This window comes from Rhinoderma darwinii, chromosome 2 (genome assembly GCF_050947455.1).
Source record: "Rhinoderma darwinii isolate aRhiDar2 chromosome 2, aRhiDar2.hap1, whole genome shotgun sequence".
NCBI lineage: Eukaryota > Metazoa > Chordata > Amphibia > Anura > Rhinodermatidae > Rhinoderma > Rhinoderma darwinii.
Window position 1 is genome coordinate 286,637,258 of NC_134688.1, and position 26,769 is coordinate 286,664,026.

Sequence of the window (26,769 nt, forward strand, 5' to 3'; positions counted from 1 at the left end):
AAAATACGAAAAATAGGACATGATTTATAATTCCCGACACAGACGCCCACCCGTAGCGCTACAGAAAGGTGTCCGCAGCCATTAGAATCTAATGGGTCCGTAAAACCGCAGACCGTAGTATGGTCTGCAGTTTTACGGTCGTGTGCATGGGGCCTTAATAACACAATATGTGAATTTGAATTCAAACAGTTCTAATTCTTAATTTCACATGGGTGTGTTCGGTCCATGACATATAGAGATCGTATGTCGGCAGTATTTCCCAGACCGACACAGTGCAGGGAGCCATCAGTTATCTATGATGCTAGGTGTCCCTGCCTCCCCACGGGAATGCGGTCCCATACTGAAAACATGATTACAGTACAGGACAGTATTCCTGCGGGGAGGCAGGGACTCCCAGCATCATAGATATCTATAATGCTAGGAGCCCAGCTCCCTAAGCTGTGTTTGGTCCAGGAAATACTGACAACATACTGTCCATAAATCATGGACCAAACAAACCTCAAAACCATGCCCTATGTGAACTGTTTGGTGCAAGTTTTGATGCGTTTTTTAAGCCCAAATCAGTTGCGTATCCTTAGGCCTCTTTCACACGGCAGTATTTTGATCAGTATTTAACATCAGTATTTGTAAGCGGAAACCAGGAGTGGGTTCAAAACACGGAAGAGGTACAATTTCTATACATTATACTTTTTCTCTTTGTAGGACCCACTAATGGTTTTGGTATACAAATACTGATGCAAAATACTGACCTAAATACTGCAGTGTGAAAGTGACCCTAGGCCGCTTTCACACAGCAATTTTTTGGCAGTATTTGGTAAGTATTTTGGATCACTATTTGTAAACCAAAACCAGGAGTGGGTCTAAAACACCAAGAGGTGCAAATCTTTCCATTATACTTTTTGTGGGTAGGTTCCCCTCCTGGTTTTAGCTTCCAAATACTGATGCAAAATACTGACCAAAATACTGCCAAGTGAACAAGACCTGAAGGGAGAAAAATAAAAGACTTAGGGTATGTTCACACGGCCTATTTACGGACGTAAATCGGGCGTTTTTGTCCCGAATTACGCCCGAAAATAGCGCCTCAATAGCGCTGACAAACATCTGCCCATTGAAAGCAATGGGCAGACGTTTGTCTGTTCACACGAGGCGTATATTTACGCGCCGCTGTCAAATGACGGCGCGTAAATAGACGCCCGCGTAGAAGAAGTGACCTGTCACTTCTTTGGCCGTAATTGGAGCCGCTATTCATTGACTCCAATGAATAGCAGCGCCAATTACGCCCGTAATGGACGCGGCGTTCAAGCGCCTGCACATGCCGGTACGGCTGAAATTACGGGGATGTTTTCAGGCTGAAACATCCCCGTAATTTCAGCCGTTACGGACCCCCGCCGTGTGAACATACCCTTAGAATTCTTCTTTTTTTCTGTATCTAATCCTTGTATTGACCCATCAAGAACTGCACTGTATGAACCCAGCCTACACAATATATATTAGTGTTGAGTTCTTATATAAGTCTCCAGGAGAATAACACTCATAATATCACTAACATATATTAACAAGGTTTATAATTAAATATATTAGAATAAATCATGTTTTTAAAATGGATTAAGTCTGTATTTATTGTGGAACTTTGGAAATAAGGTACAATGGCCAACCATTCAATCCTCAAAGGTAGCAAAGAATTTCAAGAGATATGGGTTGTTAGATTGTCAGCTCTGATCCTGTACAAAATTGGTAGTATCTTATATTAGTTCATGATATATAGATGGTGTGTGTGAATTGATCAGTAGATGCTGTCTTGTAGGGACAGGACTGTAAAGTGCATGGCATGTATGGCATTTCACTTACATAGGAAAAATTTGTCTCATTTATAAAAATTATTAAATGAAAATAGTGGTTTCCCAAGTAGCACAGACATGTGTGTGAACTGTACTAAGACTGGCTGCCAGAGACAAAACCATATATTTTCTTTATACCAATATTTCTAAATATCCCTTACAATTCCTCGGGCCCTTTATAAATTAACATTTTTGAAAACAGCAGAGTATACACTCATTTGGTGATCTAAGTTCGGTTTGGTAGGGTTCTGGAGTTGTATCCATAATACAGACACTTAATATGCGGCCATATTACGGCTGTGGGAAACTGCCCTTAGACCGGGGCCAAACAGTTACATTGTGGCATATTTGCACCCGTATTTTTCCCCTATGTCAAAACAAAATGTGCGAAAATACATAAAGTTGTACATTTTGGGGAAAAAAAATATTGCAGCCGAATGTGTGACCTTGATCTAAAAGGATCATTTAGGCTCAATTCACCACAATGTCCCTCCATACAGCTGGCAGTATACATCTGAAATAAAAAGTTTATCCAGTCGTATGCTGTACAGTATCAATATACTTCTATGGGGCAGACGTATTCCAAAAGTGTCTTTTGTGGCATACTTCTGCCAGATTTACGTCTGAATACTTTTTTTTTTACTTTTGTATACGTCTGTATACCAGTAGATCTATATTGGACGACAGTATATAAAATAACCATAACCATTAAATTGGCTGTAGCACCATAAGGCCTTGCTCACACAGTGCAGATTTTGCATGTATTTTTTGAACCAGAAACAGAACCTAAACAGAAAAAATATATATAAAGGAAAGCCTTATAGTTAGGCCCTCCTAGACCCGATTCTGGTTTTGTCTTCAAAAAAACGCATGCAAATCTGCATTGTGTGAACAAGGCCTAACAGAAAACAATCTACAACTCTTTTACTGCCATTTTGAATGTGGGAACTTCCGTCTTACTTGTTTGTGCTCTGTGGAAGAACTAAAGTGCCCTTTTCAGTAAATGACTTGTTTTAGTCTAAGGGAAGAAAATAATAATTAGCGATTCATATAAAAATGTATTTAGTGCTATTGAGTGTTGCTAAAAAGTGCAGTGATTTTTAATGTCATATGATCATCATGCCACAATTTTTCCTTATATCTTCTTTTCATTCAGAAAGGAGGGATATTGTTTCATGCCGGTTTCACCTTTTAGCGTCCATATTGGGATGTATGGCTCTGTGGTGATCTAAGTTTTGTTCAAACACTAAAGTGCGATCGCATTACAGCCATGTGAAACTACCTTATTATGATCATGATTTTTATGTAATAAAATTAATAAATATAGTGTGACACAGATCAACCAGTCAAAGCTACTATATGTAAGTTTTGTATCTATGATTTGTTTTACTTTATTATGTCAACAAACTTGAATTATTCCTTTATGGGTTTGTACACGTGTGCTGATTTCAATGCAATTTTTGCCGTATTCATTTAGTGTTTCTTTTTGTAAAAATGACTGGAAAATATATATATATCTGTCATTTAAAAAGTGTGATCTTACCCATAAAAGATAAATTCAGCTCTGTTACATATAAAAATTCCTTTTAATGGTAAAAGAAGACAAACAGTTCAACTTTTATAAATTCCATCATCCTTCTGATGACAGATCTGTTTTGGGAATGTATCCTTTTTTACAAAGCTTGTTATGTACTAACTGATCCTCTACACCAGGATTTCAAAATTCCAGTCCTTAAGAAACCCAAACAGATTGTGCTTTGAGGAGTTGCTATGGAGGGAACACCGGTAGCAATTACTGTCCTAAGGACCCTGTGCAATATTAGGGAAATCCTCAAAGATTCACCTGCTGGGATTCCTTGAGAACTAGAATTAAGAAACGCTACTCAATATCATTTGTGATAGTTTAAGGTTTAAAGCAAGTGTTTTGACAAGTTACACTGTATTTCTTTAATGTAATGATTTCACCCGCAAGCAATCTGACCAAGGCATCATTCAGACCTACACCTGGTCATATACGTAAAATTTTTCTGCCGAAAACTGTCGAGCCAACAATAATTCATGTAAGAAAATTCCTTAAAAAGTGGTGTCAACACCACTGTCATATGATAAAGTAATTCAAGTCTTTTTCAACCATACACATGGCTATCTATACTATTTTCCTATACATGTGCCAATTTTCCCTATCTCTGATGCCCAAGGCAAATATTTTAATTCACTGCAACATCCGACATTAGCCATACACGTAAATAAAGCACATTTCAGTAAATAATTCTTGAGCTAAATTTTTAGCAGGAAATCTTTTTGTATTTTGTTACCTCCTTTTTGAGACTTGGGAATGAAGACTATCAGACAGGATGTAAGAGTAGTACCATACAGGAGTTGTAGTCTAGTGCTCAGAATGGCTTGTATATGATATGTAATGAGATATAAAACCCAATGTTATTTAATGATGTATCTTATACAAAGTGATATATCGGAATCTAGACTCTGCTATTCTGACATTACAAAATAAATACACTGTAATGAATACGCTTAACATAGTGCACAGGAACTTAGATTTCTTTCTTCGGGGGGAAAAAAACAAAACACTTCACAACTTATTACCCGTTAGAATGGACCTTTGCAGTAGGAGTTAACATTTTAAAATTCACTTCAAAAAAAGGTCAAAACAAAGGCAACTTTTCACAAACTTTTTGTTTAGAAGGAGATTGAACTTTGGAACATTTTTTTTTTTAAATGTGATTGGGATTTAAGACTTGTAAGGGTCATAATGAGTTAAACCCTAATTTCATCCCACAAAACAGTTCTAAAAACCTAACCATTTATTCATTTACCATCCAATAGAAGAAAGGCTCAATGAAAGCGTAATAATAAATCAACCAAACATTTACTTATGTCAGATAAATATCTGTCTGATTGCCTTGAAGGAAATGCCTCTAACCTAACATTGCAAACTGGCTTTCATTGCAATTTAACCTTGTACCCAGCTTTGATTTGCAGGCTGTGCTGTGGCAGCCATATTGAACCCTCCTTGTGGTGGTAGAGCCGAGTCAAAGTTGAAGTCCATCTCGTCATTGTCCATAAAGTCATTGAGAATGATGGATTCCACATCACATTCTAAAGTACCATTGAACATATCTAAGTCTAAGTCTGTAGGGAATCTGTCCTGATTGTACATTTGGGGATGATGATGATGGTGGTGGTGGTGGTGATATGCGCCTTGGTATGGCCCTTCCAGCAGGCTTCCATGTCCACCTTGACTACTGAAGTAGGAGTGATGTGGAACAGATGACAAACCACAGGATTCAGAACTTATCAGTCCACTTGAGCTAGCTAAGGCACTGTTGTTAACAGAGCAGTGATGGTTGAGAGTGGGTGGGTGGTAAAGGTTGTGGCTTTTTATTAGACTGGCAGAGTAAAGCACTTGTCCTGAGTCACAATTGTTTAGCATGCCTGTGTTCTGCCTATGGTTACGCTGTGGCCCCAGCATAGTGGATAAACCTGGATCACTCTGAACAACACCTTCTTTATGTCCATAGGACATGGCAGTGAGTAGATCCTGGAGGGATGAATTCCTGTATGTACTGCCTGGAGAGAAAGCAGCTTGTTTGTTCTCTTGGATTGTCTGCATGGGCAACCGTCTCATCATTCCCATGGCTGGCTGACTATAAACAGTGCCGCAGAAAGCATTAGAGCTGTTGCTTAAAGTTGGGCACTTGGATGAGAATGAGAATCCAGGGCTGCGTTGGCGTAGGGCAGTAGCAGAGTTCACACTATAACCATCCTGGAGCTCATCCAGTAAATGATCTGAGAGCGGCTCACCAATACCTATAGTAGCACTCAGTTCCGCAAGCCGTGGCATTTCAACTGAACAGCGTGCATTAGGAGACAGGGCACTAGATGGGCTGGGGTACATGAGAGGGGACGAGGGTGTCACCTCATCATCGTCCAGGTCATCTGGCTCATCATTTCCCAAAATCGGTGAGAGCCTCCCACTCATGTTCCCTGCCACAGGGTTAGCTCTGTTGTGAAAGTCAGCCCAAACATCAAAGTCATCACTGGTATGGGAAGATGGACTTTCAGACCACTTTGCTTGTTGAGAAGAAGGACTGCCTTCTACCGTTGGCTCTGGTGCAGTTTGCACCTGCTGCTGCTTCTTTTTCCCAGCTTTACCCTTTATCCTTAGAAATTTTCCACTTGTGCTGTCCATAGAGGCCGCTCTCCTCCGTGGGGTCTTCCCTGTCTTTCCACCTTCGGGGTTTAGCATCCACCAAGAACTCTTTCCTGTTCCTTCATTTTGAACACGAATAAAACGTGTATGTAGGGAGAGATTATGTCTGATGGAATTCTAAAAGTAAAAGGAAACAAAAAATGTTTAGAAGAAATGTTAGCGTACAAAATAAAACGTTATAATTTTACCCCTTTATAAATGACCAGTGATACTAATCTCTTTTCTGACCAACATGGCTGCCTCATTCAGAAACCTGCCTGTTTCTTCAACTCTGACATCATATATGCAAAAACATTATGAGAACTAGAATACAGATTAATGTGGCATTGCCAGCAACTATTACGTGTGTTCATTTTCCATAAAAATATATTCTACCAATCATAAAAACATTTTTTATGATATTATGTTTGATATATCATATCATCAATTTTTACTGAATGGAAAATCCCTTTAAGTATTACTCCATAGGTGGTTTTTTTTTCAATTGCCTGAACACACAGCAGGGCCTAAAAGAGAAGGAACATCCTGTAGCTTTCAGGTGACAGTTTTTGCTTGAATAATTTTCAGGCACCATTGTGTGTTTCAGGAGGCTATAAAGTCGGTCGAAATTTATATCATTCGAAATATATTGTTTTACATAACAATAATTAAGACTTTATGAAATAAATTTCTTCTGTTAAAATCAACTTACATTAAAGACGTTCCACGCCTTAATGTGTTTTTAGAACAATCAGATTTATGCTACACTTTAATGCTGCCAAGAATCCCATGCCCTTCTCTGCTGAGTTGAAAGTGGCAGTGCCCAACTTCAGTCTGCTCTTTGGAATATGATTTAGACACATGATTAGTAAAGAAGCCATACTTTGCATCCAAATTGATATAATACACTGTGTTCTTTGCTGACAAAAAATAATGATATGAAATACAGATTTTTTTTATATGTCATGTATACGTAAACAAAATAAAGCATTAGAAGATATGGACAAAAATATATAATTTTTTGCATGCATTGCAAAGTATAGTTAAATGCGTATACCATCCGAATAAATGCTACAAGGACATACTTTCGGCATATGTCTAGCTATTATAAATGTCTATGGGTTAGATTTATATGTCAGGAGAATTTCCCAACCCATGTGCCGAATTTGCACCCCAAACGTGGTGTAAACCTATCCTGTATCTTTTGTAACCTATGTAAACCATATGTAAATTTAATCTGTAAATGATCTTCAGTCACAGAGATACACTTTAATATGGAGCATCTATTACTATCTCTAGAACAACATTTTTGCAGCAATATGAGGTAGTGATCCAGAGATAATTAATTGCTAATGAGCTTTTTGTTATATTATCAGGATCTGCGCCTTACACTGGGACATTGTGCGTAATCATAGCATGTGTCTTATGACTAAATGACATTTTATATCCATAAATTTGAATTTCATGCTTCGAAATCTAACAATAGTGTTTATAAAATGCAGATATTTCAAGCCTTCCTGTCGCAGCTAGTTATGGCCTTAATGACGGAGCCCCATATTTTTGAGTCAATTTATGTGTGAATATCTTTGTAATACCTTTACTTATCCAAGCGATTCTGAAATGTTTTTTTCGGGACACATTGTGCTTTATGTTAGTGGTAAATTTTAGTTGATAAATTCTGTATTTATTTGTGAAAAAAACAAAAAAATTGACATTTTATCTAAAAAAAAATTTGCATTTCTCAGACTTTTTATTTTTCTGCTTGTAAGACAGATAATCATATTACACATAATAATTAACATTTCCCATGTGTCTACTTTATGTTAGCATCATTTTTTGTCCGGCCTTTGATTATTTTAGGATGTTAGAAGACTTATAAGATAGCAGCAATGTTTCAAATTTTCAAGAAAATTTCCCACACTTTTTTTTAGGGATCATTCCAGTTCTGAAGTGGATTAGAAGGGTCTATATATTAGAAAACCCCTATAAATTACCCATCATTTAAAGAATCGGTACCACTCAAAGTATTCAAAACAGCATTTAGTACGTTTCTTAACCCTTTAGGTGTTTCACAGGAATTAAATCAAAGGTGAAGTTTGAAACAGTTTTTTTTTTTTTTGCAGAGATTTATTACCCAAATTCTGCACTCTTTAGAAATATCCCACACGTGGCCCTAGTCTGAAACTTGACCAAAACACAGGCCCTCAGAAATGAAGGAACACCTTGCGGATTTTGAGGCTTCCTTTTTATTAGGATGTTTACAGTCACCACTATAGGTTTGCAGTGGCCTTAAAGGGGTTTTCCAGCCAGTAAAAATTGATCGTCTATCCTCAGGCTATCCAACTCCCGTGACCCCCACCGATCAGCTGTTTTGAAGGGGGTGCAGCGCTCTTACGAGCACTGCTTCCCCTTCATTTCTTCTTGCTCACTGTCAGTCTTCGACACGCATTTAGTGGCAATTCTAATGTATTGCAGCCTTTTCTCTCGACCCATCAATTTTTACTGAATGGAAAATCCCTTTAAGTATTACTCCATATGTTGTTTTTTTTTATCAATTGCCTGAACACACAGCAGGGCCCAAAAGAGAAGGAACATCCTGTGGCTTTCAGGTGACAGTTTTTGCTTGAATAATTTTCAGGCACCATTGTGTGTTTCGGGAGGCTATAAAGTCGGTCGAAATTTGGATCCTCTAGGAGTGGACAGCATCTGTTGTCATAATAGTGCAGGAATTTGAGGATAGCTTTAAAACGTGTCCGGCTTATTATTGTGCCCTGCATAGTGGTGTTGCATACAATATCAGGGGACAAGTAATTCCTGATACTAAGCTTTTTTTATGCGGCCAAAAGTTAAAAATAGGCCCAGCATTGTCGCAGTTTCACTGCGTTTGTCAGGGTTGTGGGAGATGAACTGATTGGTGTACAGACTCCTCTGCTGCACCCTTAGGCTATGTTCACACAGAGTATTTTGGGGGAGGAATATCTGCCTCAAAATTCAGTTTGGAACTTTGAGGCAGATTTTCCTCTCCCTGCATGCCGATTTTCGCGCCGTTTTTCGCCCGCGGCCATTGAGTGCTGCGGGCATAAAACAGCGCGAAATACGCTTTCTCTGCCTCCCATTGAAGTCTGAGGCGTTCTCGGGCCGTTTTTGCCGAGTTTTGCGACACGGTTTCCGCGTAAAAAAACTCGGCAAAATACCCAGTGTGAACATAGCCTTACATTTATTAGGGAGTCACAAAAAAAAAATGAAAAAAATATTCAATGGCCCTGGACCCTGTGGCATCAAATTGAATGTCTGAAGAGGCTGTAAAATCAGGTATCTGTCTGTTTTGGAGCACACCATTGTGTATGCCTCATCAGCTGTGAAAGCTTTTTGACCATATTTTTTTTTACTGCACAACAGCTAAACGTAATAAATAAATTTTTTTTACTTTAAGATTTTTGGGGTTTTTTTTACATGAAAAAAAAACTCCCAAAACGCTGCTCTCAACTGAACAGTGCAACACTGCTGTAATTGATAGTGATGGTAGCCTACCCGCACAAGGAAAAATCTAGATGGCAGATGGCATTGATAACTATATAAGAAACTCAGAGTGTGGACAAGTTAGGGATAGCAAATAGCAGGGCGATGGCGTCCGCATTTTCCTGTTTCTGTAGTGGTTGAACAGAATATTTGTTTGGTAACTTTTCAGCTGCTCCCAACTGGACAGTAAGAGGGGCGAAGGGCTAGGAAACAGCAGGGCAATGTCCTGAGAATTAGGGGGGCTTCCTCCTGGGACTTGGCTGGGTACAGTTCACTTATGGGGTGACAATTTGACAGTGATCAGGAAGCAGATAGGCACAATCTTTATTATTTTTACTGCTGGTGCTCCTGCCAGGGTCCTTCTCCAAGACAGACCAGCTCTGACAAGCTTTCTGACAAAATGAGCTTGTCAGGGTCAGTTATGGCGGTAAATCAAGCCCAGAATGCTCTGATTGGTCAGTCATTACTGACTGGCCAATCATAGAAATCACCAATATGGGACCTTTCTGATTAGTCCCATGCTTGAGAGGTCTGCTTGGCAACTGTCTGAAAATTTAAAATTAGTTCTAGTTCTAGCTTACTATAGCCACCTCTAGAGGGAGCTCACTGCATACATATTTATATAGCTTACTTATAGTGGCAACTGCAGGCAGACCGAACTTTATCATTTAACTATATGGCTATATAGGGGATATGGAGCTCTGTTTCACAAAACATTCACATGTTTTTTTTCTTTCCTTCGCGCTTAGGATATTATTTTTTACATACATTTTTTTATCTACAATATTGGTTTCACTGTTTCAGAACTAACATTACTCTTTAAAACACTCCCCATAAACCTTACTGCACCCCATTATAAGTATTACTTTACTGTTATTTCAAATGTGTTCAGACACACAGTAGTTGCAGCATGTAGTGCAAAAGGCTTTTAAGAAAAGCTTCTATAACCTTAAAAAATTGAAGTGATATCTCTATATATGATCACAGTGCCAAAATAGCATCTGATGGCTACTGACCATTGTTTAGATGGTATATCAGAAAGTGTAGTGTGTTGTGGTGCAGAACAATCTGTGCAAGAATATTATTACATATGTTAATGTAAATAGTAAAAAATAAAAAGGGGGGGATGGAAGCAATAAATGATCAGATAACGAGGGGGATAGATCAGAAGTGTTTGTTATCTGTCTGTTGTTGCAATATATCTGATATTACTTATTTTCTAGCCTAATCAGTCAAGAGTTTTCTAATGGAACCAATGCACATCTTTTGGTGTACTTATGGTCAATAACCAGGAAGAAGCATGTCATCAGCCAATCAGAAACCTTGTGCAACTTCCACTTCCTGTGGCAATTTGTAGTGCGAAGTAATTTCCCTGCTATTGATATATTTCGGAAGAACCCCTTTGGCCCCCCTCCGTGGTTTACATCTGGTATTGCAGCTCAGCACCCTTCAGGTTAATGGGTCTGAGCCGCAATACTAGCTATGGCCCATGTACAAGAGTGGAACCGTTTTGAAGACCAGAAGATTTTTTTGTTATTTATTTGTATGAGTCCTTGATTTTTGTGGGAGCGGTTATAGTTTTTTACGTGCAATATTGAGGAGAGTCAGCAATTTCCCAAAAATTCCTTGCTTGCTCTAAGCAGCGTGCATTAGGCGCTTCCCTGTTATTCCTGTCTACTTTCCGATCCGCCCCATCCAGTGATTTTGTGTGACATTCAGTGACAACCAACCATTCAAAAAAGTTTGTGTTCCCCTGTTCCTTCTTACGTATGTTTACCTGCTCTCCCTCTCAGACATCATTGTTTTTTTTACACCTCTATATATATTGGATTTTCATATGGAAGTTACTGGGCAATTAGCATCTGATACATCTATTAGGCAGCAGTACGAGTGCTGCTGAATCAACCACGCAAGCATGGTACATGGAGAGTACGACAGGGACCGCGCATGCGCATTGAAAATACACCCCCCAGGAACAAAACCTCAACAGTGACACTCAGTGATAAATGTACGGGGCACTATTAAAAATTTAAGAAAGTTACTGTTAGGCCCCATGTACACAGCCGTAGCCGTATCACGGTCTGTGATTATGGGCATGGACGGCCGCGGACAGTCACCCCCATTTGTGGCTCTCCTCCCATTATAAAGTATAGGAGCACGGTCCGCAAAATAAAAAAAATAGGACATGTCCTTTTTTATGCGGATGCTTTCTACATCCCGGACACCTTCCCATAAATATACGAGAAGGTGTCCGAGGGCAATAGAAATGAATGGATCCATACTCTGATCCGCAATTACGGATCGTGTTATTGGGCCTTAAATAGAGGATTAATGACACAATAAAAAAGGACTCTCAGAAAACCCTTTAAGCCTATGTATACATAGGTATTGGTTGAGGAATACCTTCAAAAAACCCCATCTGCCTGTATAACAAGATAAATCCTACTGATTGCGTCAACAAGGTTCACACCTTCACACCAAATGGGTTCCCTTTGCATGGTTGACATCGCAAACCGTATTTCTCCAATTCTGGCTATTAATGCAGGTGTGCAACTGTCAATCAAAGCCACCATCGCACAGATGATTGTACTGGTTCAGGGCACGTGCAAATGCAGGGACTATCTTTCAAGTATGATGTACATGCACATCCAGGTGCGGGAAGGAATTAAAGAAAGTAATCTTATATTAGGTTCACAGACCTGGCAAAATAAAATCCCATAACCCACTCCACCACTCTGACATGTTGCTTTTTTTTTTGCTCAATGCTTCCCAGTACGATTACTTGCTATGTTCTTGTCAGTGAATTTCCCATCCCCCACCTCTACATGCCCAGTTTGTCTCTATTGTCTCTGACATAGAGTTAAGACATGCTACCTGCTGCATATTACAGTGAATTTAGTAGAGTACATATGAAAACTAGAAAGGTTTTAAAGCTTATTGTTATGTATCAATCCCAGAGTGTTATATAACAGCCGACTATTAAAAAGATGGGGAGAAAAAAAAAAATCGCACAGCGTTTTCCTGCTGAGATTTACAGTGGTTACACAAAATCACAGCAAATCTGGTGCAGTAACAAAATGTCGCTATTTTTTCTCATGCAAAATTTTAAATATCTACGATCACTTTTCGTTTCAATCACAACTATAACGACCAGTCATATACAAAAGCACATTCACACACAACAATCATATGATGCGATAGTGTCACGACAGGTCTGTGGACCCACTGGGCCGTACCGCCTTGGCGGCCAGGCAGCTGGCCAACAGGGCGCAGGTGAATGTCTATGGTTCGTATAGGTACCTGTGGCAGCTCAGACAGCAGCAGGGCAGGCTCGGCTGGGACTAGGCAGCAGGTAGACGTCAGACGAGGTGAAGCAGGTCAGACGTGGAATACAGCACGACACGACTTAGGCACTGCACAGTGCTCGACCAGGATGCAGGGAACAGGAACAGGTACAGGAACACACTAGGAGACCATCACATAGACAAACTAGGAAACATCAACAACGCTCAGGCATAGAGGCAGGGGGCTAGACCCCTCTTATAGTCCAGGGTACTCACGGGTAAAAGTTCAACAAAAGTCCAGTACGCGTGCTGCCCCTTTAAGAGCGGAGGAGGAGGCTCGGGCGAGCTCTTGCCGACTCGTGGATGCGGCTATCAGGAGGGGATTGGAGCTGACAGCCCGCAGCCACGAACATTACAGATAAAAAATTATCGTATCGTAAAAAAAAGCCACAGTAAAACATCCCAGTCTTAACTTTAAGGTAACATGCATTCTTAAAGTAAGACAGCAGATGGCATCCATTTTCTTCGCCTATAGACCTTGCCTATCAAACCATTGAAATTTGTTTTAAATACATTTAACCTTGACATTTCTGTACAATGGTGCTGAATACGTCAGGAATAAATATATATATAAAGTACTGGGATGCGCCTGAATTTATGTTTTTCATTCAGCGCCATTGCCACAGATGTATAAAATCCAGCACCTAGTCATGCAGTCTGCCTATACAAACATTTGTGAAAAAATGGGTTGTTCTACAGAGATCACTGAATTCCAGCGTGGTTCTGTAATAGGATGCCACCGTTGTAACAAGTCAGTTTGTAAAATTTCTAGATATCCTAGATATTCCTGATCAACTGTGAGTGGTATTATTGCAAAGTGGAAGTGTTTAGGAATCACTACAGCTTAGCCACGAAATGGCAGACCACGTAAGTTACAGAGCGGGGTCAACAAATGCTGAGGTGCATACAGTCGCCAAAGCTCTGCTGACTCAATAACTGAAAAATTACAAACCTCCCCTGGCATTAACATCTGCACAATTGCTGTGCATCGGGAGCTTCATGGCATGGGTTTCCATGGCCGAACAGATGCATGCACGCCTTACATCACCAAGCACAATGCCTAGCGTCAGATGGAGTGGTGTAAAGCATGCTGACACTGGGCTCTGGAGCAGCACAAATGTGTTCTGTGGAGTAAGGAATCACCCTTCGTTATCTGGCAGTCTGAGGGACGAGTCTGGTTTTGTTGAATGCCAGGAGAACGTTACCTGCCTGACTGCATTGTGCCAACTGTAGAGTTTGGTGGAGGAGGGATAATGCTATGGGGTTGATTTCAGCGGTTGTCCTAGGCCCCTTAGCTCCAATGAAGGGAAATCTTAATGCTTCAGCATACCAAGATATTTTGGACAATTGTATGCTTTCAACTTTGTGAGCACTAGAACAGAGATTGCGAGCCAGTCCCTCGCGTGTCTGAACTCACAAATGTTCTTTTGGATGAATGGGCAAAAAATTCCTACAGACACACTCGAAATCTTTTAGAAACCTTCCCAGAAGAGTGGAAGCTGTTTTAGCTACAAAGGGGGAAACCAACTCCATATTGAATGGGGTGTAATAAAAGCTCCTGTAGGTGTAATGTGTAGGTGACCCGATACTTTTGTTCATTTAGTGTATGTATAAATTTATTTATTTAATGGAGAAAAGCTATATAGAGTTTTCATTCTTGCATTAAAATAACAAACTGGAATGGAGTCTCCTGTTGTTCTATTATAACCGTTGCTTTCACATTAAAGGTGATCAGCTGATCGTCGCAGATCTGGCTTCTAGAACCCCAAAATATCAGCTTTTATCACTGGGGAAGATTTAGTTCAGCCATACATTTACATTTAATAGAAATGTAATATTATACACTCAGAATTTAAATGAATTATGGCCATCCATGTAATACACCAGAGCAGAAGCTGCTTGAACACCTCCAATAGGGCATTTGCAAAGGAGTCAGGAGATGTGTAAAAACAGGTGAAATTGGTCATTGTTCAGTTTGGTTCAGAGGAAGAAAATGTTCCTCATTAATATGTCTGTGTTCTATTTTTTATTGTGAGCTCATAAATTCAGTATCAAGAAGGAACTTTATGTACTTTAAACACAGTTTTGGTAGTGGGAGGGGTGATGTCACTGCACCACTAACCAATCACTACATGTATCCCCAGTGACATCATCAACACATTACTTGCAGCCTGTGCAGGTGACTTTTCAAAGGCAGCCTTCTGTCATTCATTACCAGGGTTTTTTGGGTCATTCTACTCCCCTATTTACTGCTTCACATTCATCACTTATGAGTTCTATTATATTTCTAATCAGAATGTTCCCCCTATATATCTGCCTTTTGGGTGAACAGATTTGAAATACATTTACATGAACCAGACCCTACGGTGATTTTACATGTTTGTACTGTACAACAAACACAAAGCAAACTATATAATATTTCTTAATTAACTTTTTCCCTCCACCAATTATTTATTTTGATAAATTCAACTGAACAGTGAACATTTTTACAGATTTATCCTGTATTTATTTTATATACTGTATAGCTTCTGATCATGATCTAATAGTAGACTATACCTGTCCCTGTAATACGCGGCCCTTAACCCCTTCCCGCCGCAGCCCTTTTTCAGATTTTCTTTTTCGTTTTTTCCTCCCCACATTCCAAAAGCCATAACTTTTTTATTTTCTGTCGATATAGTCCCATGTGGGCTTGATTTTTGCGGGACCTGTTGTAGTTTTTCGTAGCAGCATGTATTGTGCCATATAATGTACTAGGAAACGGGAAAAAAATTATTTGTGGGGTAGAGAATGAAAACAACAGCAATTCCTCCATTGTTTTTTGCACGTCGTTTTTACGGAATTCACTGTGCAATTAAAACAACATGTTAATTTTATTCAGTGAGTCAATACGATTACGCCGATACCAAATATATATATAGTTTTTTCTATATTTTACTACTTTAACAAGTAAAAACCGAAGTGTAAAAAATACAATTTATTTTGTGTCGCCAAATTCTGAGAGCCATAACTTTTTTATTTTTCCGTTGATTAAGTGGTATGAGGGCTTATTTTTTGCGGGATAAGCTGTAGTTTTTAATGATACCATTTTGGGGTACATGCGACGGTTTGATCACTTTTATTTAAATTTTTATGGGAGATGAGGTGACCCAAAAATAGAGATTCTGGCGTTTACAATTTTTTTTTTTTTACGGCGTTCACCATGCGGGTTAAATAATTATATATTATAATAGTTCTGACTTTTACGTACGCGGTGATACCAATTATGTTTATTTATTTGTTTGTTTACTATGCTGTAGGGGGAAAAAGGTTGTTTTTTTAAGTTTTAATTTTTGTACAATTTTTTTACATAAAAAAAACAACTTTATTTTACTCATTTTTACTTTTTTTATTAGTCCCCCTAGGGGACTTCAACCAGCGATCGTTAGATCACTTGCACGATATACTGCAATACTAAGGTATTGCAGTATATCGTGATTCTGACAGGCATCTATTAAGCCCTGCCGGAGGCAGGGCTTAATAGGAGCACAAAGATGGCTATTGACCGCAACATTTAACGAGTTAAACGAGCAGGATCGCACTCGAGCGAAGTGTCGGCTGTAACATACAGCCAACACCGGCATCGTATGGAGCGGCTTCACTCCATGAGCCCGTTCCATACTTCCCCAACCCGACTTTGGCGTATGGATACGTCAAATGTTGGGAAACTGTTAAATAGGTCATATTCAGATGACATATCTGCTTTAAATTAAAGCATATTACTGTTCACTGATGCTAGTAACACAGTCAGGGCTTTGGCAATTTTAAGAGTATTTTTTTTTCCTTCCAAAGGACCTAATAAATGTCATAAAAGGAATACTATACAGAAATAATGATCATAATTAAAAAGAAACAATGACATTGTCAACAGTGTAAAGACATATAAGGGAAGAGGGGAGAGAAAGGGATCAGGGGTTCTGTTGGGCTCAAAAGTGATCCCAAGGCTCCCAAATAGCACCAGATTCAACTGGTTATTGAGTGTAGCCGTTATGTGTTCTAGTCAACGTACATAACATATATGAAGGAAAAGGTCAGCTCTAGTTGGAGCGATAGTTTGTTTCCAACAGCGGGCAATGAGGCAGTGGGATGATCTTAAAATAAAACCTTACCTTATTAAACTTTCAAATATCTACTCAAGTGAGTGAAAATATTAACAAACCAGTGACTAAGTGAGCAAAATTATTTTGAAGAATTTAACTTTAAAGCAAGATTATTGCCTATGGTCTACTATTTAGGGCCTATGCACATAGCCGTATTAGAAATCCATGTTCTATAGATCTATAATACAGTGTCCATAGAATTCTATGGCCCCATACTGTACCTCTGTGGTCTTCCAGATTTTATATGGCACTCAAAGGTTTTTAACATGATCTATTGCGTTCCGTATTATATAGCTACTCTTAACTACAATCATTACTCCTAGGGGAGAATACAGCGCCACCTCCAGCGCCATACTACATGGAATGCTGTACAGGCTCATGGCTCAAGTTGTGACCCAGCTTATATTTGTTCATGGAAAATATTTGACTTGTGAGAGGATAAAAGGGTGTTTCAATTCAGTGTCATTTGAGACAGACTAAGCAACTTTTGGAAGCAGTAGCTGATCCATATTTACTGTAAGCAATTGTATTCTGTCATAACTAGTCTATTCTTCACATCCAGTAACTAATGAGGAGAACAACTCACATCCTGAGAATATTTATTAGCATATGTTAGCATTTAGGCATCAAAGCCAGTTAATTTATAGTTACACATTCTCAGGCTAGCTTTAAGGGGTTTCCGCTTTAGAGAACACTTTTTTTATATATATCCTATTAGTACATCTAGAGAGGGGTTCCCCTGGAGGACCCAGAATGTTTGTGCATTACACAGGCAGCCTATTAATTTAAATGGGCAACATGTAATATTTTGTTTTTCCTGTGGTGGCACTGCAGGAGAATTAAACACTTGCTTCCAGATTCTCCAATATATTAACATTTATCACTAGGAATCCTAGCACCGTGATCAGTTTATGCTTGGGGATCCTAACAAAAACGTATTATCCTAAGCAGACAAACAATTTATGAAAGCCTCCTTTTTACATTCCTTTTAAAGTTAATGAAAATGACCTTTTGTGAACAATTTGATGTAAGTTTATTTTCGAAAATGTTGCTCACTTCCTTATTTAAATCCTTTAGGTTCAAGTTAGATTTTCAAAAGGGTTGTCAGCAAGAACATTTAAGTACAATAACTAAAAGGGACCAGCATGAAAAAGGAAATTTTAAGCGATTTATAAAATATGAAGGCTTCTCTAGGAACACAATGAGCAAATGACCTCCATACTTTCATACCACACATTATCTGCTCCCAACCTTCCAATGAAAAGGACTACTGCAACAAAGGCAAGAGCTAAGCTAAAAATGAAAAGTACTGAAGGAAAGGACGGATTTCTAAAGGATTCTATGTGTGACATATTCTTTTTGCTGCAAGACACCTAAACCTCTATGATCATGTCTCAACTAACTGTATGTCGTGAGTTGCATAGGCCTTCAATTTGAAGGACACTTGTAACCAAGGCTAATGTGCAGAAATATAATGAGCACAAAGAATGTCCTTCTAAGCAGTGGAAATAAGTATAATGGTTTGATGAATAATCATTACTCCTTTGCCAATACTTGGGTGGTTTTAATTTTGAAGGAGCTAAATAAAGACTTCAACCCATAGTGCTTGTTTTCCACCGGTTAACATATCCATAAGTCTTCTGCATTGGTGCATCTTGGTCAGCTTCTTCAAGATGTTTCAAGTCATGATAAAACTAAAGCTTACCTTTTTGTTTAACCATGCAAATATTATTTTAATATTGCATAAAATCCTTATTGAAGAACGTTCAATATTAAATTATATATAATCCTAGAAGGATTCAAGATAGACCATACCCCATATGAAGTAACATATCCATTATGTAAATTTAAGTCTATGAAAGTATATAGTTTATAACCCAATGTGACAATGAGGAGACCTTGTTTGACGAGGAGTCTCACCCACAAACATGGCTACGGTAACGCACTTGACTTATAGGATTTAAATGAATGGCGGTGTACTAGACGAAAGCTTGTATATTAATGCTGAGCAGCCAGCAACTGATAATGAACATTTGATGTTGAGTATTTCTACATAGTGCAGATGAGAATTTTCTCCCTCCCACTCTGCCTCCTCCCTTCTAAAGCACAGTGTTGCGTGTTCGGTCTGTTTGGGTCACTGAATGTCACAGCCTCACCCCACGCTGTCTGTGCATGTACTAGCTGAGCACGCCATTTTCTGTGCCCGAAAGTTATGGCATCAAAAGAAACAAAGGGATACGAGAGAAGCAAGGAACTATGTAAGTATGTAAAACACGAGATTATAAAAATACTCTTCAGTCAAACATTCAGCCATACATGGACTTCACTTTATTTTCAGAGGAGACATCTTTCTATTGTTAGGATAACTACAATGTTATTAAACAGACAATTCTTCTCCTTCTCCTAGTACATGAGGAGGTTGGCAATACTTCTCAAGCAAATAAATATATAACATAAATTAAAATGTAGTCTCTTCACCAAGGCTACAAACACAACACAAACACTAGAATTAGAAGATAGAAGTGTGCAAAACCTTGTATCTTTTGGTAGAAAATAATCTGTATCTACCACACAAGACTGTTATTTTATTTGTTTATTTTGCATCTCAAATATCAGACTAATTTACTATCACAATTTGCGGATGAAATAAGGTGCAAACATTACCAAAATTTGAACTCTATGAACCAATGTAACCATAGAAACATATCCAGAGAGAAGAGAATGACAAATGATTTGGGATGCACATCAGTAAAAAAATCTAAAATAAAAACCATAATTTTTCCTTTCCGAGAGAGGGAAAGAAATACGAATATTACTGGTGTATCCTGATGTATTAAATTATTATGTTTTATGGGTAGCTTTACTATATATGTTTATTATTTTTGTATGGGGAGAATTAGAATATGCTACTGATTATAACACTTTCTTCATGTCAGAGGTGACATTTCATAGTCATAAAAGGATTTGTGTAGCCATCTCCATATGTTTTATTGACAGAGAACCTTTTCGCTTATAAATTTAGTCTCATCTCATCTTAGCAGAGTACAATGATGTTTTTCATATTTTGGCAGTAGGACCTATTCATTCTTTGCTATAATTTATCCTCTTAAAAATGTTGTAAAAGAGAAATAAGCGAATGGCCATACTAAATATCCATATCTTGCCATTCTACTTGACCTTCACTCAGACCTGGTGGACGGGCTCAGTGACAAACTCTACGGGCCACTTAGTTACCAGAATCAATAACATATATCAGCTAACTTTCTAGATATTGGCTAATTGTAATCGTATTATTTCTTCTGAAGCCAAATACAATGAGGACAATTAACTGCATAATCATGTCTTGTTTCCATTCACCCATGCAAATGGGAGGTCTACCAATGCCAGTCAGTTGTGATTACCGGAGAAGACTTTCTTTCTTGTACTATTGCTTTTAAACAGTACAATCAACCAATAATGTAAGAAAGATATCTGCTCTGTGTCAGGCTGGACCTAATGTAAATGAATGCTCTACCTGCCAGGTACTTGGCTCTCCACAGTATACCAATGCATAATGAATAATATGTATTTAGCTCTGAATCACAGACTAGCTAGCTACACAAAAAAAAACACACTGTTCACTAGATATAAGGTGATTTTATCATATAGTAGGCATTGGGAATATGAATTTGTTGGTCAAGGAAAAGCTTCAGTACTCTGCACTACCAGTCAGCATTTATTTTGGAAATGTCCAGTAGAATGTAGACTCATGGTCAAACATCTCTCATACGGGAATGGATTGTTATTGTGGTAGATGTAAGAGTATGGAAAATATTGAGAAACACTAATCCAAATATACAGTAGACACTTAGTATGTCCCAAGAGAGTGGTGGTGACAAGAGGTAGAATAAAGCTGGACCTACAGTACAAGAGCATGCTGTGGCTTGTTGGGCCAAGGGCGCAGCAGCAAAACCTCCTCCCAGCCAATCTCCTGAGATTGTCATTCTTTCTCAAGTAGATATATTAGAAGGTAAACAGCTTACCCAATGCACATTTTCCTGGATAACTATAATGCATCATCTATGAAATGATCTATGCTCTGAAATAGATGCTGCATAATGCAATATTCTAATCCCATGCACTCATATAGTAGTATATCTAAAATATATATCATATATGCATTTAAAAAATTACCAGTATAAAGTTTTTTACACCTGCCTAAAAACTATCTTCAGAAATCAGTGCCATAGATGATAGGGTATGTTCACACGAGGTCATTACGTCCGTAATTGACGGACGTATTTCGGCCGCAAGTACCGGACCGAACACAGTGCAGGGAGCCGGGCTCCTAGCATCATAGTTACGTACGACGCTAGGAGTCCCTGCCTCGCTGCCGGGCAACTGTCCCGTACTGTAATCATGTTTTCAGTACGAGACAGTTGTCCCGCAGCGAGGCAGGGACTCCTAGCATCGTACATAACTATAATGCTAGGAGCCCGGCTTCCTGCACTGTGTTCGGTCCGGTACTTGCGGCCGAAATACGTCCGTCAATTACGGACGTAATGACCTCGTGTGAACATACCCTTAATGGATTGCAGGAAGTCGCAACACTATTGCACCTAAAGACTACAGCTGTAGCTGTGCGTTAATATACAAGTTTTGTCTTTTAAAGTTACATTGTATCTTCTAAAACAACAACCTGACGGTCCCTTGGTATCTGGTATTGGGAGAAACAATGAATGGACAGGCTACATTTCAATCTCTGGTCCTATTGCTTTTCCCTAAATTATCTCCCTCCCTACATGTCTGTTTGACTGAGCCGAATAATCACATTTATGGAGAGTCAGGGAAGTTCACTGTCAAAAGAATGATTATTTGAAGGAAAATCTGTCTTATGTCTAAGGCCAGCTTTATTCTCTACTTGGCTACAATCAGAGTAATTAAAAAACCTTTCTACGCCAGTATTCTGGATTAGAAAAGTCGCAAAAGGACCCAAAAGTCTCAATTTGCGTTGCAAACTGTGACTTTTGGCCTTTTTGCGCCATTATCGCCACTTTTTTTGGAACGGGGAAGTGGCCCCCGCGGGCAGAAAAATGGGGTAAATTATAGTGGAAATCTACACCAGTTCCCAACTGGCGTAGATTTCACTCTATTGGGCGTAACAAGGTAGAGGCCCGTGCTGAGCCCCTACCTTGCTACCCCCGACCAGACTACCCCTTCACCCCTTCCACTGGACACTTAGATAAATACAAACAAAAAAAAAATTATACTCACCGCTCCTCTTCTCCCCTCCAGCGCTACATATACAACATGAGGACAGTGACAGGACATTGTATGCAACACAGCACTGATGACTTTAAAGTTCTGCATTGCAAAAAAGGTCCTGATGCTGCTCAACATCAGGTAATTGTATTAGCGGCGCTGGAATGATAAAGGAGCCGGAAAGGGGAGAAGAGGAGTGCTAATGTGAGAATGTGGTTATGGGGGTTTTTTTGAGCCGAAGAAGGGGAGGGTGTATGTCACATAACAGCGGTTGTTGCGCAACAACTGTGACGCACGAACTGGCCGAAGGAAGCGACACATTTTTTTAATAAGCTTTCGTCTCTTAATAAATGTGTCAGAGTTTACTCTAAATTTTCAGTCTATTAAGACAAACAATCGGCACCCTAATGTTGGTAAAAAGTTATGCTTTACTTCTTTATTCTATTGTTTATATGTCTTATTCACTGGTACAAATAGCACTTACTCAACTAACGGATTAAATTTACGCTTACTTTTTAACTGTCCCACTGACCACATACTACTGTTAGACCAACTGCTGTCTGCTGACCCTGGTACTAATTGAAGCGGCTGCATATCCTACTCAAGTCAGTACACACGGACAATCCATTTTATATGTTAGAAAGGAAAATAATACCAATGTATATGATCACAATGGAGAAAAAAAGAGACACTATTTACATTACCACTAAGACGTAGTGGACTGAGTAGCAATAAATTGAAGACTAGTTCTAACCTACTGTGAATAAGATATCATGAACATTATACAGTGTATCTTTAAGAATGTTCTCTCTTTATAATGGAAGCTCTTATGAGCATAAACCAGATTTCATTGTCACTTTGCTCATATCATGTCTTGCCTTGTTGAAAATGAGAAAAGCTAGAAATGACAACAAAATGATGACCACACACTGTAATGAAAGCACATAAGGCAACCTCATGTGCTAAACTGGCACTGGTCCAGCCTTAGAGGTGTGCGACCTGTGCAGTCATACATATGGGGCTTCAGCCGGCCCTGCTGAAGGAAAAGCCACAGACAGCCTGGCACCTGAAGTTTTGATCATCACAAATCTTAATATTAATTGGAGAACTGTATTATTTAACATTGTATAGTACGGTTATTGATTACTCCATGTACAGAGCTGTTATTTGGTCACTGTATGTTGGTAATATTTGAACACTAAATAGTATTTACACTGTTCCGACAAAATATTAAAACCACCTGCCTAATATTGCATAGGTCTCCTCGGGCCACCAAAACAGTTTTGACCTGTCAAAGCATGACTCCACAAGACCTTTGAAGGTTCTGTGATATCTCTCATCAAGACATTAGCTGCAGATCCTTTAAGTCCTGTAAGTTGTGAGGTGCAGCCTCTATGAATCAGATTTGTTTATCCAGCACATCCCACAGATGCTCAATCGGATTGAGATCTGGGGAATTTGGAGACCAAGTCAACACCTTGACCATTCCTGGACAATTTTTGCAGTGTGGCAGGACACATTATCCTGCTGAAAAAGGATATGGTCATTAGGCAATAGCGTTGCCATGAAGCCATGTGCTTTGTCTGCAACAAAGTCTAGGTAGGTGGTACATGTCAAAGTAACATCCACATAAATGCCAGGACCTAAGGTTTCCCAGTACAACATTGCGCAGTGCATCACATTGACACCGGTGGTTTACCTTCTTTCCACAGTGCATCCTAGTACCATCACTTCCCCAGGTAAGTGACGCACACGCACCCGCTGTCTACATGATGTAAAAGAAAGCATAATTCAACAGACCTGGACATCTTCTTCTGTTGCTCCATAGTCCAGTTCTGGCAACATGCCATGAGTAAGGACAAGCAATTTGTCTGAAACGCGTAGGCCTGCTATCTGATGCATCCACAGTATATGGACTTTTTAATATATTTGGAATAAAGTTGGAATATTACTTCCTTTTAAACCCAGCGTTGTATCAATTTCTCTTTTTCTGCTCCAGTTCTGATGCTCAAATTCTTATTGTAGCCACTTTTGGAGGCGATCTGGGGTCAGCATGGGCACACTGAAACTAGCAAGCTGCAATGCATGTGTGTTCTGACACCTTCATATCAGAGCCTGCATTAACGGCAATTTGTGCTACATGATTTGTATTGTTGCATCGGACCAGATTCGTTGGCCATCGCTACCCACACGTGACAATGAGCCTTGGGCGTCTATGATCCTGCTGCCAGTTGTCCTTCCTTGGACCACTTTTGGAAGATAATAACCACTGCATACTCGGAACACCCCACAAGACCTGCAATTTTGGAGATGCTCTGACCCAGTCGTCTGGCCATCACAATTTAAACCCCTGTCAAAGTTGTTCAGATCTTTATACGCTTGTCCATTTTTCCTGCTTCCAACACATGAATTTCAAGAATAGACTGTTCACGTTCTGCCTAATATATCCCACCTCTTGATAAGCAATATTATTCACTTCACCTGTCAGTGGTTTGGATGTTATGGCTGAATGGTGTACCTAAACATTGTGTGGCACTGCTACTTAGGCACTGTACAGAGTATTCTTTTTGCTGTGTATGATGGTGGCAGAACTGTACAGCATTGTTATTTAGGCAAGTATTAGTTGGCCAATTTGGTGCTATTATTTGGGCACCATACTGTATGGTGCTTATAATTAGGCACTGTATTGTATGGAAAATACACCATATAGGGAGTGGCTCGAACAGAAGGTACCCCACAAGGCGTCATCCAGTTTAGGGATGTGCTCACCGTGTATTAGTGAGCAAAAACTTTTCTTTACACTGTTTTGACACATATTTTCTCAAAAAGCATATAGAGGCTCTTTGACAGAGCCATAATGCATCAGTTTGCGCCCGTTTGGTTAACAGTTATAAAGCGCTCAGAAATTGAAGTGTATTACATATTTTGGTCCTGTTAAATAACGAAACCAAATTCATATTTAATTTAAAGGGACACTCCGGCCAAAAGGAAAGTTTCCCATGTGCTCCATTATGGTATTCCATGTGTCAGTCTCTCACCTGTTATTTTTCTTGCTGCTTCTATCTCTATATATCAGACTGGGATGGTTGCTTAGCAGCAGTGTGAATCAGGCTCGGGGACACGCTTTCTCTACTTGATTCTATGGAGATCTCGGTGTCACCCATCACAGACTTCATCACTTCCTGTACCACACTAGTTTTGCACAGGGGGACAGAAACTTCTATCATCAGCTACACCTGATACATAGACATTTTCCTGTCACACAAGTATAATGTAGTAAAATATAGTGCAGCCTTCCTGTCTGTATATGTATGGTTTCTCAGCTTATAAAGGAGAATATAGACAGAATAATAATCACAGTGTCCCCCAGCATGCAGAAATGCTATGGGCTTTAGCTGGTCATGTGATGCTGTGCTGAAGCATCAGGGGATGGATAGCAAAGCAGAGAGGAAGAGAAAGCTGGGAAAATCTATGAATCGAGATGGAGGCACAGACAAGGCAGCAGATCAAAAACGAAATACAGTATACATAAAAGATGTGTAGAGTGTGGTATACAGTCAGGTGGGGAATGCAGATATGGAAAGTTATGTTTCCACTGGAGTTCTTCTTTAAGTAATGAAGTTTGAGTTATAGTATCTAGCTTCTTTAATGAAATATAGATACCCTCTGCACACTTAAATGCATTCTCTTTGGATTTACATAAATAACATACCACATGGGGTTTTTGGGATAAAACATAACTGAGGATAGGCCATCACATTGTGATCTGTGGGGGCCTGACCTTTAAGGGTCCCCATAATCTGCAGTAACTGACACGGCTCTGTTTATGTACATGCAGCTGTGTCTGATACTGCAGCTCAGTCCTATTCATTAAAGGGTCTGAACTGCAGTTCCAGACACAGGTGCATGAACAAAAGTGTTGATATGTGAGCTACTCTGTTGAGCGTCATGGTCCCTTCTTTCTGCTGATCGAGGGGGTATTTGGGGTTAGAATTTCCCTGATTATACTTTGATGCTCTATCTTTATTTATTGATAATTTCAAGAATCCATTCTTTTCTGCACCCACACATGTACCACTCATTTGTATAACTGTATCCCAACCGTATGCTTGGTGACCGTATTAGTTTACCAGACTACAGCATTTGGTTCCAACTAAGAATTTTTTGAACTTATGAACTGTCTCATCACCTCACCTTAGTCAAACGTATATATTCCATGAATAAAAGTTACATCGTAATAAAAAACAAATGAAACATCTTCTGTTGACCTCTGTAAAATATACACATAAGTTATATATGTTCCCAAAGCATATTAAATACATGATTAAATATTATAATATATTAGTATAATAATATACAGTGCACTGTTATGATTTGTTAATATAATAAATCTGAAGGTTTTTTTTAGGAAATCTTTGCCTTCTGTTTATTTTAAGAAGGTTGCCAACATGTATAATAAAGAACGACCTTAGTACATGCGG

General features: G+C 39.1%; 1 protein-coding gene across 1 annotated transcript in view; it reads right to left on the bottom strand.

Annotated features, from left to right (window-relative positions):
- Nucleotides 1–1,322: 1,322 nt before the first annotated feature.
- The window catches only part of FOXO6 (forkhead box O6), a 61,640-nt gene continuing 36,193 nt past the window's right edge, over nucleotides 1,323–26,769 (bottom strand). Inside the window, exon 2 of the mRNA XM_075853398.1 lies at nucleotides 1,323–6,186. Coding sequence (XP_075709513.1) covers nucleotides 4,810–6,186 — 1,377 coding nt within the window. The 3' untranslated portion in view covers nucleotides 1,323–4,809. The remainder of the gene's footprint in view (nucleotides 6,187–26,769) is intronic.